Below are 16,718 nucleotides of genomic sequence, written 5' to 3' on the forward strand. Positions count from 1 at the left end.
CTGAAGACAAGCAGGACAGTTTTCACATCTGGGTGATGTCATTCACAGAGCCTGCCCAGTTTTCCTTTATCTTCTAGAAGTTTTTGGCAGGCCCAACCACGCATCATGCGTGTCTTCCCTCCTGGCTGACTCACACGGGACCCTCAGTTTCCCTTCATCCACAAAGCAGAGGAGACATGTCTCTGGACTTTTTGTCATACATTTTTTAACTTGGTGATTTGTTGTCGGCCTTCCTGACATTTTTTCTTCCCCTGAATTGCATGGGACCGTTTTTTTTTTTACTTCTCCTATTCCGTTTATTTGTTGTAGTTTATTGGCACTTTCATATTTTTTTTACTTTTCTGCCGGCTCACAGTCTATTTAGATCGGAGCTCCCGGTCGGGACCCCCTTTACTTTAAAATAAAAAAAATTAAGAAAGAGAAGTTTTTCAGAATTGAGCTGTTTGATTTCACTTTCACTTTGGCTATTTTTCCAGGTATGTCTCAGAAACTGGTATGTCCCAGAAGCTTCCCAGTGGGTTTAAAAAGTGCTCAAGCTGCGGTAGGACTATGTCTGTGACTGATCCTCATGCCTGACCATAAGTCCTCTCACTGTTTGCTTTGTGATCAAATGCAGAGAGGAACACAGAAGAGTTGAGAGGCTCTGCATGAGAAACTCTTTGTCAAGCCAAAATTTGGTCCATCGACTTCGGCATTGAAGGCATTGGTCCCTATGGCTTCAGGAGCTGCAGCAGACACTGGAAATGCATTGATATTGAGGAGGTCTCTTCTTGCCTCAACAATGGGTGTCGATAGTGCCTGCTCAGGATGAACATCATTGGACCCAACACAGGACCAGTGCAGATTATGCATCACCCTTGTCAGTACCGAGGGACCCTGATGTGCTCAAACAAAGGCGAAGCACCAGCATCGATCCTCTTCAAAGTACAGTGCCAGGAGCTTCAGGATACTGGTGTCCCCAGTACTTGAGAAGCATCAGCGCCATGAGGACTGCTCCCCCTCTATGGAAATGGTGCTTTCCCCCCAGTTTTCCCAAAGCCAGGACCCCACTTCCAATTCAGCTCCTACATTTTTGCAAACTGTCACAGCATCGGTGCTGGTCCCACCTTTACTGATGCTTGCCCTCGAGGAGCGGCTCTGGGTCATTTTATAGGAGGAGCTGGGGTGCATCCTAGCTTGGTGCAATGACAAGGTATCAAGGGCATCAATGTCAGCTATGGTGCCACTCTAGTCCATTTTGGAGACCCATGCTGTTGGGCTTTCATTGATGCTGGTGCCTCGTCAGGCATCGGAGCTGGCACTACCACTATGGTGCTCCTTTCCAGCCTGTTTAGGAAGCGACCCCAGAGACCTGAAGGGGACCCTTACCTTGGTGCTCTCACCTAGAGCCTGGCCACATCCAGTGGTCTGAGGCAGAAAAAGACATCCCATGAAGAGTACTTCACTGAGTCAGATATAGACCACTCTCAGGGGTCTGATGTAGAACCCAAGGAGCCCTATGAGGAAGGATCCCTTAGTCTGCCTTCAGAATTTTTCCATCTCAGGAAAGGAGAAGTCTTCTCCAGAGGAGCTCTCCTTTGTCAGCTTTCTGAGAGAGACGGCTGAGGCCATCCCCTTTAATTTGGAAATTGAGGATGAGCCCAGGGCTTTGATTTTGGACGTCCTTGATTAAGACTTCCATCCCAAGGAGGCTGTGACAGTGCCTAAGCACAGCATCCTTAAGACTGCACAGATGAGGAATCTAGAGACCCTTCTCACTGAACAGTTGGTACCCATGAAGGTGGATTCTATGTATAGAGACAAAAAGGCTCCCAGATTCAAGAAGCAGCAGCTTCTACAACATTTCATGGTAGTCAAACCTGACCTCAAAAGAGTCAGAAGTTTGAGGACCCATGTCTTGGTGCCCCCAGGTAAGGATGCTTGCACTCTACCTTTTGGGAGGATGTTCATCTCCCACATCCAGTCCTACCAGCTCTACATGAGCATTTACTTGAAGAACTTGGTGTGTAGTTCTAGAGTGTGCAGATACTCCGCCTCCAGGGAAGGCCACAGAACTGCATCAAGCCAAGCAGGAGTGTTGAAAGCATGTAGCTTGGTAAACTTATGATACTTTTGACATGGCATCCAGGCTTTCTGCATTAGGTAATGGCATGTGCTGCATGTTTCAGAAACAGAAGTTCAAGAAAAGTTGGTGGACATCCCTTGCTGAGGAGAAGACCTTTTTGGAGACAAGGTGAAAGAGGTCGCTGACCTCATTAAGAAAAGGACAGATACCATCAAGCCTCTGTCTTAGCCCGCTCCTTCTGTGGCCTTCACTTCTTGAGGATTTTGGATGGAAGTTGGAAGGCTTCCTACTTCTCTCAAAAGGCATAGGTTCACTTCCTTGACTTGCCCTCCTCAGCAGCCCAGGCACCATGCTCCCATCCTTGGTAGCAAAGGGCCCAGAAGTTCCAACCAGCTCCCCAGTCTAAGCAGGGGGTGAGCTTATGACTGGCATAGCAGACATAGTTTATAGTTTATTAAAAATTTGCTAGACCGCTTTTACTAACAGGCAGAACTAAGCGGTGTACAGGCTATAAAATTGAGAAAAAAAAAGAAAAAAATTCCAATTAATCAATAGGAAAGAAACATAAGCATTAAAAACAGAAAGGCAAAGAGAAACTAAAGATGAGATAAAAAGGAAATTTGCACGTCAGCCCAAATTAGTCAGGACATACCCATCCTGAATGACCAACAGGTTTGGAGGAAGGCTGAATTTTTTCCAAGAAAGGTAGGCCCCTTGTAACCTCAGACAGGTGGGTTCTTCAAATAGTCTGGGAGGGTTACACCTTTAATTGGTGTCAACTTCTCCCAAATTACCCATTCCATCAGGGGAAGAAGAGAAGGAATCTATTCCAAGCACTTCCTTGTATCCAAAATGATGGGGGTAATTTTATCCCATTCTGGATTTTAGGGCCCTGAACAAATATCTGATCAAAGAAAAGTTCAGGATGATTTTCCTAGGCACCCATCTTCCATGATTCAGGCAAACAATTGTCTCTGCTCTATGGACTTAAAGGATGCTTACACTTACACACACATCCAAATATGTCCCAGTCACAGGAGGTATCTCAGATTTCACTATTACTATCGCATTTTGCCATTTGGCCTTGCGTCTTTTCACAGACTATTTACAAAATGTCTCACTTTAGTCGCAGTATTGCTATGCAGACTGGGAGTGCACATGTATCTCTATCTGGATGATTGGTTGGTAAAGAGCACATCAAAGGAAGGTACTCAAGAATCAATGCAGAGAACTATTTGGATGTTGGAGTTATTAGGGTTTGTGATCAACTACCCAAAGTCCCAACTACTACCAGTTAAATGATTGGAGTATATAGCAGTCCTGCTAAACAACCTGATAAGTAGAAGCTTCTTTAAATTAAAACTTCTCCAGCACATGAAATATCTACTTGACCAAACCCATTTCTGCATTATAGGCTATGGTCCTTACAGGACTCGACTACTGTAACATGATATATTTAGGCCTACCAGACAAATCACTCAAACGACTGCAACTAGTCGAAAATGCAACAGCTAAATTGATAGGAGGAAATTGCTGGTCCAATCATGCAACACCATTTCACATCGAGCTAGACTGGCTACCCATTAAAGCAAGAATAGAATTCAAGCTACCAACAATGATCTTTAAAGGCCTCTATGGCCTCACACCACCTTACATTCGGAACCTCATCCAACTACACCAACCCAAAAGAAACCTAAGATTCCTCAAGCTGGTCATCCCAACTTCACAAGAATGCCGACTAACCCCCCCCCCCCCCCCCTACACAACACAACTATTACATGCAAAGAAGCAGAACTGTGGAACTCGCTACTGTGAAAAATAAGATCAATAACAGAATATCATTTTAGATGATCAATAAAAGTCTATTTATTTCAGAAATACTTTGTCCCAGCCACATGAACACTTACCTCACCTGGACACAAAACATGGAAGACAAAGACATGAAACCATCTGTGAACCCTGACAGAACACTCACAAAATAGAACCCTAACCCAGCCCTTTTAGAAAACAGTTAAGAGACTAATAAAAGATTATGAGCCCAAATACTATCATGTTTATATATCAAAATGTGATTCATATTATGTTTGCCTATACAAACAGTTCATCCTTATAGTGTTAACCTTATACTCTTAGTTAATCCTAACAAATAATTTAACTATATTAGCTAGATCTAGTGTTACTATAAGATTTAATATAATCATGTTTGGTGTATATTGAATGGTTCCACTGTAAGCTATTATTATTAATTAATTTAATATCAATTAGTATTCATTTTATTGACAACACACTGTTCAATGTAAACCACTTAGAAGTTGTTGTAAAGTGGGTTATAAATGCCAGATTAAATTAAATGAAACATTGGCCAATCTTCGGGTACTACAGATGGTTTTAATGACAGGTTACAGATTACTAACAGCAGATCAGCAATTTCATGCTTGAGTTCTTTTAGTACCCTGGGGTGTGTATCATCTGGTCCAGGTGATTTACATTCAAAGACAACCTTTCAAAAGATCAGGCCAACCCTGGAAAGGTCAGTGGCGTTCCTGGGGGGGGGGGGGGGGGGGGTAGGTGCGGTCCACCCCGGGTACACGTTGCTGGGGGGTGCCACGCGTGCCTGTCCGTCGTTCGTTCCATGCTCCCTCTGCCCCAGAACAGGTTACTTCCTGTTCCGGGGCAGAGCGGGAGCATGGAACAAACGAAGGACAGGCGTGCGCGGCACCCTCCCAGCGGCGTGCGCGGCACCCTCCCAGCAGCGTGCATCAGGGGGGGGGGTTCTTTCATGGGGGGGGTGTCCTTTCGCCGGGGAGGGCGCGCTGCATCCGGGGGGCCGCGCTGCATCCGGGGGGGGGGGGGCACTGCACCCGGGGGGGCAGGGTGCATCGGCGATCCGCCCCGGGTGTCAGCCCCCTAGGAACACCACTGGAAAAGGTACACCCCTGAGTAAAAGCCCTCCTCCCCATATCCCCAAACCTACTCCAGGGACTCACTCAGGGATTTTAGGAAGTCTAGTAGACTAGAGTGACAGCAGTCCTCCTTCACTCCCATCCCAGCATTGCTCCAGGTTCAAAATAGCACTGATAACCCTATTATTTTCAGATTTAAAAAATGCCCACTCAGGGCAGTTGAATACGCACCACACTTCCAGGTACACCACGGTCACCTGGAGGGCCAGCTGGTCCTGTAGAACCCTGTCAAACAAGAAATTGAATATGTCCTAAAACATCATTGTTGTAATGTCACAGCTCATCTAAAACCATTTTTCTTTTCTTATGAAGATTTCTTATACTGTAATCTATCTTGAATTCTAATGAAATAAGGTGGAATATACATTACAGAATAGAATAGAATAAGTGAGTTGATATCCACTTCAATTTATAGTTACTACTGAAGGTACTCAGTGTTGCATGGGAAAAATTATATTACATCCAATCAGATTTTGAGGCAAATGGACCACTAAGAAACCTTGAGAACCCCTAAGTACAAGTTTTGTGCTTGCTGGCAGTGTGCTGTTCAGTAGTTCTGTTATACTAGCCAATGCTGAATTCTCATTGATCAATTAGTCGGTATATTGAAGGGGGGGGGGGGTCAATGTTTTTTCAACAAAAAGTAGTCATTGACCCCACCTGATGACAGGATGGCCCCTGCAAAGTTTCACTGCATTTGCTTCTACCATGTCCAGATGCATGAAGCAAAAAATAAACCTACAGACAAACTTTCTTCTTTAAATATAGAGATCAGCTTCGGTCACTAAGGATTCAGACACAGAATGAGTACATAAGTACAGCCACACTGGGACAGACCAAAGGTCCATCAAGTCCAGCATCCTGTTTCCAACAGTGTCCAATCCAGGTCACAAATACCTGGCAAGATCCCAAAAAAGTTTGATACATTTTATGCCGCTTATCCCAGAAATAGCAGTGGATTTTCTCCAAGTAAATTTTATAATGGTCTATGGACTTTTCCTTTAGGAAGCCGTCCAGCTATTTTTTAAACTCTGCTAAACTAACTGCCTTTACCACATTCTCTGACAAAGAATTCCAGAGTTTAATTACACATTGAGTGAAGAAATATTTTCTCCAATTCATACTAAATTTACTACTTTGTAGCTTCATTGCATGCCCCCTAGTATTTTTCAAAAAAGTAAACAAACGAATCACGTCTACCTGTTCCACTTCACTCATTATTTTACAGACCTCTATCATACCTCCCCTCAGCCGTCTTTTCTCCAAGCTGAAGAGCCCTAGATGCTTCAGCCTTTCCTCATAGGGAAGTCATCCCATCCCCTTTATTATTTTCGTCGCCCTTCTCTGTATCTTTTCTAATTTCACTATATCTTTTTTGAGATGCGGTGACCAGAATTGAACACAATATTCGAGGTGTGGTCGCACCATGGACCGATACAAAGGCATTATAATGTCATCACTTTTGTTTTCCACTCCTTTCCTAATACTTCTTAACATTCTATTTGCTTTCTTTGCCGCAGCAGCACATTGAGCAGAGGGTTTCAATGTATCATCAACAATGACACCTAGATCCCTTTCTTGGTCAGTGACTCCTAACGTGGAACATTGCATTACGTAGCTATAATTCGGATTCCTCTTTCCCACATGCATCACTTTGCACTTGCTCCCATTAAAAGTCATCTCCCATTTAGACGCCCAGTCACCCAGTCTTGTAAGGTCCTCTTGTAATTTTTCACAATCCTCTCGTGATTTAACAACTTTGAATAACTTTGTGTCGTCAGCAAATTTAATTACCTCACTAGTTACTCCCATCTCTAGATCATTTATAAATATGTTAAAAAGCAGCAGTCCAAGCACAGGCCCCTGGGGAACCCCACTATCTACCTAAGAATATTGATCATTTAACTCTACTCTCTGTTTTCTATTCTTTAACCAGTTTTTAATCCACAATAGGAAACTACCTCCTATCCCACGACTCTCCAATTTCTTCTGGAGTCTTTCATGAGGTACTTTGTCAAACGCCTTTTGAAAATCCAGATACACAATATCAACCAGCTTGCCTTTATCCACATGTTTGTTCACCCCTTCAAAGAAATGTAATAGATTGCTGAGGCAAAATTTCCCTTCACTAAATCCATGTTGGCTTTGTCTCATTAATCCATACTTCTGAATATTCTCTGTAATTCTGTACTTTATAATAGTCTCTACCATTTTGCCCGGCACCAACGTCAGGCTCACCGGTCTATAATTTCCCGGATCTCCTCTGGAACCTTTTTTTAAACATTGGCGTTACGTGGGCTACCCTCCAATCTTCTGGTACCACACTCGATTTTAAAGATAAATTACATATTACTAACAATAGTTCCGCCAGTTCATTTTTCAATTCTGTCAGTACTCTGGGATGAATACCATCCGGTCCAGGAGCTTTGCTACTCCTCTTCAATTTGTCAAATTGCCCCATTACATCCTCTAGGTTTATAGAGATTTCATTCAGTTTCTCCAACTCGTCAGCTTCAAATACCATTTCTGGAACCGATTTCTCTCCCAAATCTTCCTCTTTGAAGACTAAAAGAAAGAATTCATTTAATCTCTCTGCTATGGCTTTGTCTTCCGATTGTCCCTTTTACCCTTCGGTCATCTAGCGGTCCAACAGATTCTTTTGATGGCTTCTTGCTTTTAGTATACCTAAAAAAAAAAGTTTTATTGTGTGTTTTTGCCTCCAATGCAATCTTTTTTTCAAAGTCCTCTTTGCCTTCCTTATCAGGGCTTTGCATTTGACTTGACATTTCTTATTATAGTCTCCTTTTCAAAAGTTAAACGCTAATGTATTGGATTTCCTGTTTATTCTTACTCCAAAGCTAATAACAAATCTGATCATATTATGACCATTGTTATCAAGAGGCCCCATCAACATTACCTCCGCACCAGATCATGTGCTCCATCAAGGACTAGGTCTAGAACTTTTCCTTCTCTTGTCGGCTCCTGTACCAGCTGCTCCATAAAGCAGTCCTTGATTTTGTCAAGGAATTTTACCTCCCTAGCACGCCTTGATGTTACATTTACCCAGTCAATATCGGGGTAATTGAAATCACCCATTATTATCGTGTTGCCCAGTTTCTTAGCCTCCCTAATTTCCGATAACATTTCAACATCCGTCTGTTCATCCTGGCCAGGCGGACGGTAGTACACTCCTATCACTATCCTCTTCCCCTTTACACATGGAATTTCAATCCATAGGGATTCCAAGATGTGTTTTGTTTCCTGCAGAATTTTCAATCTATTTGATTCAAGGCCCTCCTTAATATACAATGCTACTCCTCCACCAATTTGATCCACCCTATCACTACAATATAATTTGTCTCACTGGTTATCCTCCTTCCACCAGGTCTCAGAGATGCCTATTATATCTAATTTTTCATTTAGTGCAATATATTTTAACTCTCCCATCTTATTTCTTAGGCTTCTCGCATTTGCATATAGACATTTCAAACTATGTTTGTTGTTCCTATTTACATCATGCTCAGTACTTGACAGTATTAATTTGCAATCTTTTGTCTGATTTTTATTTTTATTTAAGGACACCTGATCTACTATGGTCTCTTTTGCAACCTCACTACCGGGATATCCTATCTTCCCTGTTTTGGTGATATCTTTAAAAGATACCTTATTCCGAACCATGCGCTTTTGAGTGACTGTCGGCCTTCCCCCATTCTCTAGTTTAAAAGCTGCTCTATCTCCTTTTTAAATGCCAATGCCAGCAGCCTGGTCCCACTCTGGTTAAGGTGGAGCCCATCCTTTTGGAATAGGCTCCCCCTTCATCAGAATATTGCCCAGTTCCTAACAAATCTAAAACCCTCCTCCCTGCACCATCGTCTCATCACACAATGAGACTCCGGAGCTCTGCCTGTCTCTTAGGCCCTGCACATGGAACTGGTACACTTCAGAAAATGCTACCCTAGAGGTTCTGGATTTGAGCTTTCTACCTTAGAGCCTAAATTTGGCTTCCAGAACCTCTCTCCCACATTTTCCTATGTCATTGGTATCCACATGTACCAAGACAGCTTGTTCCTCGCCTGCGCTATCTAAAATCCTATCTAGGTGATGCATGAGGTCTGCCTCCTTCGCACCAGGCAGGCAAGTGACCAGGCGATCCTCATGTCCACCAGCCACCCAGCTATCTACATGCCTAATAATTGAATCACCAACTACAACAGCCGTCTTAACCCTTCCCACCTGGGCACTAGCCCCTGGAAACACATCCTCGGTGTGAGAGGATATTGCATTCCCTGATGTGCTGGTCCTATTTCAATAAGGCTTTACTAATCAAGAAATTTTGGGCCTCAGTTACTAAAGTGCATTTGCATTTGCTTGGAAACATGTACAAACACCAAATTTCAGGCCTTTTGCGCTATAATCTGTTATGATTCTACTGAGACAGGCAGGGGAATGACTGGGACTCACTTTTGATTGGTCCGTCAGGGATTGAACTGACGTCTGAGGCAGCAGATGTCAGATGTCAGACCTTATTTAAACTTACCTCTCCCTACAGCAGGCGCTCTAACGTTATCCCTTACAGCTGTGAGTTCTCGTTCTCTTGCTTAGCCTGTGCTCATGGCACAGGGTGTATTCTCTGCTTGCTCTTCCCTTTGTCTGTGGTTTCTGTGCGTGCTGGTTGTAGATAGCTTTTTCCCTGGTTTCTTCACTGCAGTACAGCTGGGTCTGTTGTCTCTCCTCTGCCTGGCCTCTCCCTTCCTGGCTGGCTGTGGTGTTGACTTGTCCCTGGTAAGCTCATTCTTTCTTTGTTTACTTTTCCCTCTAGCTTGCTTTAACCCTTTGTGGGCAGTGCTTGGTATTTGGCTTTTGGGAAGCTCTGACTCCTAAGGCAGTCTTTCTCAGTATCTGCTTTAACTGGTTGTGTGCAGTGTTTATTATTTGTATCCCTGATGAGCCCTGCCTTTTTAGGCAGCCTTTCTCTGTTGTCTACTTTAACCCTTTCTGTACTCTTGTGAGCCCTGCTTCTTTCCTGTCCTTATATTTTGTAAGCAGACTTTCTCTGTAGTCTGCTTTTGCTCGTTTGTTATTTGGTTCCTGTGGGCTTTTGCCCTTTTCCTGTCTGTGTGCTTGCAGGCAGTCCTTCCCTGCGTTCTGCTTTTACTCTTGGTGTTCTGTGTCTGTTATTTGGTTCTGGGGAGCTCTGTTTCCCTTTCCTGGTTTAGTTAGTTAGTAGCTGCCTTTTCTTTCTGTCTGCTTTTGCCCCTGGCATGCTGTGTTTGTTTTGGCTCTGGTGGGTGCTGGCCCTCCTCCGCCTGGTGGATTCTAGCTGCCCTTTTCTTCAGTCTGTCTTTTCCTGCAGGCCATTTCTGAGGAGCTTCGCTCCTTTAGGTTCCGCAAATCTTATAGTGTCCTTCTCTGACCCTGCCTTTCCCTTTTCCCCTGGGGGAACTGTCTTCCACTACCTGGGTTACTGTGTAACCTTTGTTTGTTTTTCTGGCTGTTGTCTGTATCTGCCAGTTTGGTCTGATGTCTTTCCCTTTGTGTTACTGCCTGGCGCTGTGTGCGCCGCCTGAGCTCCAGTCTCTTCTTGGACCTCTCATTGTTCTTTTCCCTTCCCTAGTGTATGATTTGGTTCCAGTTTGGCCTTGCGGCCTGTATGCTTGGACTCTGTATGAGTGGGTTCCTGATCGGCCTTGCGGCCTATTTCCCTTTTCTGGTGGTGCATGCTGATTTTCCTGGGTGTGCGGGGCTTCATGACTGTGTTACTGCATAACGACTGTTTAGTCTACCCTAGGCCTTGGCCAAGGTCCTTCCTAGGCCTAGCCACAAGGGCTCACGATCAGACTAACATAATCACATGAGGTATCATTTTGTGGTTTATTTAAATTTGACAATAACTGCAAAAATTATGAAAATGGCTGCATAAGAAATACTTTGCAGTCCTGTTTTTACAAGAAAAATAACTACACCTCTAGAGGTATACTTATTATTTTGAGTGTTCCATGAAAAAAAGACCCAATTTCAAATGTGGTGGCACCATTTAAAGTGCAGATGCAGGGCATAAGTGACTAAAATAAGATCCTTGCCAGGGATTTTGAATAGCCCTAAGAGTCCAGTATCTCTCTAAAACTCCAGCCCCATGTAAGGCTACAATGTATAAAGCTTGGCTTGTGCTTTGTTTGTACCTCACTTTGGTAGTTTTTGATGCTGTATTATTTGTTTACTGGACATTGTGCTCAGCATTTTTTGACTCATAACATCCATTGAAATTGTTTTGACTCCTGATGCAGGCACATTGTGATGCTTAAACGCAGAATGTGTCCACGTCATTTTACTGTATCTTTTAATAAATATCATTCATTGGAACCACTGGTCCAACCCTTTTCTTTTTGGTTGTGTTTTGATTTTGCCTTTTCAACTAGGGGGTTGTTTTCTCTTTTCTTTGGATCGTAGTAACGTATGAAAATTTTCATATGAAATTTAGCTATGGACATTTTAATGGATTAGTGCATGAGACCCTAAGCCTAAGGCTAATTTAAACCCTCTTTTCCCAGGATACGTATAACAGCAAATGTCTGCTCCCAAGGGCATTCTTACTTTTGCAAAAGTAAAACAAGAATGGAAGTGATAAAAACATATAAAAAGCCACTGGCATTATGTTGCCCAGCATTCTTCTACACAGAAAATACTCCCCCCTCCTTAGATGTCTTCATCCCTTAAAGACCAGAATTATCACTTTTGGTATTTGTCTCCCTCTTGAAATGGAGCAATAACAGCTAACTAGGTGGGGCTGGGGGTGGAGGGCATTCTTACAGTATCTCCTTTCCTTCCAGGTTGTCCTCTGGCTCCCTCCTGTCCTTTCAGCCCCTGTGTGGAAAAGAAAGTGCATCAGTTAGGAAGAGACTTGGACTATCTGGAAAAGGAAAGCAAGTTTTGGGATGCTGCACATCATTGGTTCCTCAGAAGCACAAGAAAACCAAGCTACTTACCTATATTAGGTGTTCTCCATGTGCAGCAGGATACAATACAATTCCTTAAGAGTTAGGTGGTAATGTGAGGACTTTATCCTGCCTTCCATGAATAACTCCTATTACAGGTAAATAAATTGTTTTTTGGGGTTTTTTGTTTTGCCAAGGACAAGCATGATAGCAAGCCCTCAGAGCACAGGACTCCCAAGCTACAGGCTTCCTTCAACATCAAGAGGGAAAATAATAACAGCACACTGCAACAAGTAGAAACAAAGCATAGTTTTGGTGGCAACTAGTCTTTGCATATTTTCTTTTTTTTTTCTTTTTTTTAGAAAGCAGTGTAAAAAAGAAAAAAAATAATGGGCCAGAGGGTGGGTGAAGTTGGATTCCAATCCCAAAAGATTCTGGAGGACTAACTGTTAAACCTACTGTTGAATCACTAGTCCTTTTCCAAACAGTAGCAGGCTATGAATATATTAAGCATCAATTGCACTAAAGTGTACCCTAACAAAGTGAGTTGTTAAGCCTGATTCAGAGAAATGTAAAACATATTTAAGCAGTTTTTGTGTGGGACAGGAAAATGGTCTAGGGCCTATACATTACACCAGATGACAAACCTCCTTCATTTAAATTTGTAAGACCTTCTAGTGGAATCTCACCTGAAACACGCAATACTCATACTGTAGCATATTTTCAAAGCACTTAGACATACAAAGTAACGTGGAGGGGCATTTTCAAAATGACTAAGTCCAAATTTGGACGTTTTGTTAAAAATGTTCAAAATTCAAGTGGGGAATATAGCCATTTTCAAAACAGAAAAATGTATTTTTTTAATGAATATTTGCTAGATGTTTTTGTGCTCTGTGCATTTATCTTTTTGGTCCATTAAAAAAAAAACGCTCAAGTGAAAAATGCACAAAATCAAGCCATTGGGATGTAGGAGGAGCCAGTATTCTTAGTAGACTGGCCACACAGACATCCCAGGAGAGCAATGGGGCACCCTAGGGGGCACTGCAATGGACTGCAAATAAATGCCCCCAGGTACACATCTCACCATTGCTCCCTTATGTTGTCTGCTGAGCCCCTCAAAGCCCACCCAAAACCCACTACCCCCAACTGTACACCACTACAATAACCCTTATGAGTGAAGGAGGCACCTATATGTGGGTTTTTTAATGAGTTTTGGAGGGCTCACAGTTTCCACCACAAGTGTAACAGGTAGGGGGAGGTATGGGTATGGGTCCACCTGTCTGCAGTGCACTGCACCCACCGCTAGACTACTCCAGGGACCTGCATGCTGCTCTAATGGACCTGAGTATAACATCTGAGGGTGGCATAGAGGTTGGTAAGTAATGTTTTTAACCACATTTTTGGGGGTGGGAGGGGGTTCGTGACCACTGGGGGAGTAAGGTGAGGTCATCCTTGATTCTCTTCAGTGGTCATCTGGTCATTTTTCTGTGCCTTAATCGTTAAAAAAAAAACAGGTCTAGACCAAAATGTCCAACTTACAGCCCTGGATGTTTTTGTTTTGTCCCATTATGGCAGAAAAACATCCAAATGTTAGGAATGCCCAGATGTCACCCTTAACATGCCCCTGACACAGCTCCTTGTGATTTGAACACACTTCTGATGGATTTCATAGAAAAATATCTAAAAATTGGTGGATGTTTTTGTGAGAAAAACGTCCAAATGTGTTTACGTCCCTCACCTGTTCGACACTCCTCCCGGCTAAGTCATTCCTCAGCTCCATCCAAAAGGGACAAGGTTCAGTCTTAGGAGGGTCTGTTTCAGTTTCCTAAGTCTGGCAGCCGTCATCTGGCTTGGAGCAAGGGCAGCAGCCATCTTGGCTAGCTCAGGAGGGGGCAGCCATCTTGTATAAACGAGAACAGGAAGGAACTCCATATTTGGTCTTGGGAGGATCTCCTATGGGGGCAGCCATGTTGGATTCACCTGAGTTTGGTTTGCTCAGATTGCTTCACTATTTAAAGAACTGCCTCCAGGCCTTCATTGCTTCGGCCTCAATTGTTCTGAGGAGTTGCTGTGGGAGTGCTGTTCACTGACTATTCTTCTGTTCCTGTTTACCTGTGCACCGGACCTTGGCTAGTTTTCTCGGATTACGCTTGTTTGCTGCCTGCCTTGACCATGGACTGATTTTGACTATTCTTTGCCTATCGGAGTACTGGTTCTGGACTGTGTCTGTTTCCTGCCATCCTGGTCAGCGGCTGTGCAACCCCGCCGGTTCCAGAAGTCCTGGTGGCCGCCTGCAGCTGGGAGCTCAACTCCCGGTGAACGGTGGTCGCTTTCCAGGTGAAGCTAGGGGTTGTCTGGCTGCCTGACTGAGTGCAGTAGCACTCCATCTCTGCCATGCTCTGTCGGGGCACAAGGGCTCACTACTACCGGGTCATAACAAAATGTAGATTTATGCCACTTTTTGGACATTTTTCTCTTTTGAAAATGAGCCCCACTGCCATGCAAGTTCAAAGAAGCTATAGTTAACTCTCTCAACATCCAACCTGTAAGGGTGAGGACTCAATGTTGGGGTGCAACAGAATCCTTGAACCTGCTTGGTCAGTGATGGGCAATTCCTCGGTTTTATGGGATTTCTTATAGAAAGTTCCAGAAGAAGGGGGAACCACATTTGCTTCAGGCAATGTGGGGTGATGTTTCTCTTACCCCATGTGAACTTCAGGCAAGTTCTTACAATGAGGGGTATCAGAGGATCCGTATACAGGAGACCCTCTCCTTAATCTAGGAGGAAGGTAGCCAAGTCTAGTTTGCCATATGTCCTTATCTTGGATCAGAACTGATGTACATCTTTTGTTCTGAGGAATAGTGAAAATATCTGTCACACTGTCAAAATATCATTTGAGCCTCATCTTTGTTGAAGGACAACTTGTGCGGTCATATGACATGACTTTGCTTATCTGCCAAGCAGTTGTGCTCCCTTGCTATGTGGGTGTAAGCACCCTATAAGTTTGGAGAACATAACTAGTTTCTCTTTTTTGAAAAAGAATGTTAGGGTGCTCAGGGAAACCATCATGAAATTTTTTCTTACTAAAAACATTTTGAGGGTACTTAAGTCTAGGATGGGATGGAATTCCAACTTTTTCTTTAGCAAGAAATATTTGGAATTAAATTCCTGCCCTCTTTCCCCTGGCACAATGGGTTTGACTGTATTGGCACCTAAAGAGGGAAGAGAGTTACTTGATAAGTAACATAGTAATATATAAATGATGGCAGATAAAGATAAATGTGGCCAATCCAATTTGCCCAGAAAGGTGGACGGAGTTGTATCTTCAACTATGTGCAGGTTACGTTTTCTTTGTCATTAGGGTTGTAACAGAAGAAAATCCCACCCTTGGTTTTGGCTGTTGTGCTGGTTGGGTCCTCCAGGCCCACTTCTATCTGGGTTCAGAGCGAGATCCCTGTCTTGACTGGGAAAGGAGGGAGGTAGGAGGATACCAATGCCTTTCAGAGTACTAGGATCTCCTTTGCCCTCCACTCTGCTACTTCTAGAAGAGGAGGCCAGGTTAGATGTGGGCCCAGAGAAGTTTTTTTTAGAATGTGATGCTTCATTAGGATAGTACCCTTCAGCACCTTATGTCCGAAGACATTCTCTCCATGGCAGGGTACATCAGCAAGTTTCTCATGCACATCATACTAGTGGTCTTCAGCCCTAGGCTAGATCAGTCTCTGGGTGCAAATACCCATTGCAGAAGCTTTCAATGATGTATATCATAGGTTACTTGGACCATATATTTTCCCTTTTTCCACTAATGAATAGAGTTGCTTGGCTTTCTCCCAAGGGGAGAGTGTCTGTCAGTTCCCCATCACTGCAAGCAATGTTTTGCAAATACATGCCCATGAGGACGTGATAAGAAACTAATTGGGAAGTCAGCATAACATTCTGAAAAAAATTTCTCCAAAGAGACCCAAATGTTCCATTCTGTTCTTGGGGCACTGAGAAATGAGTCTTGGAACTTTCGGTCCGTATGAGAGTGGATTCAATCATGGAATGGTGAGAAGTTACTACTTCTCAAATCCAGAGCCTTCTGGACTCTGTACATAGAATCCAGTTTCTTATGAATAAGCACTACAGAGGGGAATCTACATTCTCATTTCTACTTCTTACAGGATTTTATAAATGGGAACTGTCACAGCCTTCTGGGAGTTGGGGGGGGGGGGACTGGAGGAAGCCCTGTGTTTTCACCCTGGATTTCTTCTCCATTTCTAACTTAAATGGAATAGCTTTCGCCATTTTTTTCTTAAAATCAATGAATCACAGTTTTTCCAGCAGGGATTTTTTTCTCTAATGAGTTGGAGACATGTATGAGGGTAAACCAGTTGAACCCTCTTCAGTGCAAACATAAGGCTCAAAATCAGAGTCCCAGAATGACTGAGAGAAAGAGAGATCCTGAAAAATACTCCTGAAGAGAAATCTGGGTATCTGCCTGCCTTGGTCTACTGACATTAGAGTCAGGCTTTGGGAATGGGCATTGAGATACTGAGGATCTCCAATGGCTTGGTGAAGATTCCTCCCTTGACACACTGGAGATCAACAGCAATGCAGTAGAGACTAATCCTGGTGTCCTTCAAGATCTCGATATTGATTCCTCCCATGCGAGTAGTGCATGGCTTTTGAGGAACAACCAGCTGGATGTCTCTCTGCATTGACAACAATAAGTTGAGGCCACACTATCATGCCAAGTAAAGAAGCACTCCATGCAC

The 16,718-nt window shown here is 43.5% G+C and overlaps 1 protein-coding gene across 1 annotated transcript in view; it reads right to left on the reverse strand.

Moving 5' to 3' along the window:
* Positions 1-16,718, reverse strand: part of COL22A1 (collagen type XXII alpha 1 chain) — a 743,309-nt gene that overhangs the window by 175,466 nt on the left and 551,125 nt on the right. Inside the window, exons 35-36 of the mRNA XM_030219538.1 lie at positions 11,836-11,889; positions 5,200-5,253 (exon numbers count right to left, since the gene is read on the reverse strand). Coding sequence (XP_030075398.1) covers positions 5,200-5,253; positions 11,836-11,889 — 108 coding nt within the window. The remainder of the gene's footprint in view (positions 1-5,199; positions 5,254-11,835; positions 11,890-16,718) is intronic.

Source organism: Microcaecilia unicolor, chromosome 1 (genome assembly GCF_901765095.1).
Source record: "Microcaecilia unicolor chromosome 1, aMicUni1.1, whole genome shotgun sequence".
Lineage (NCBI taxonomy): Eukaryota > Metazoa > Chordata > Amphibia > Gymnophiona > Siphonopidae > Microcaecilia > Microcaecilia unicolor.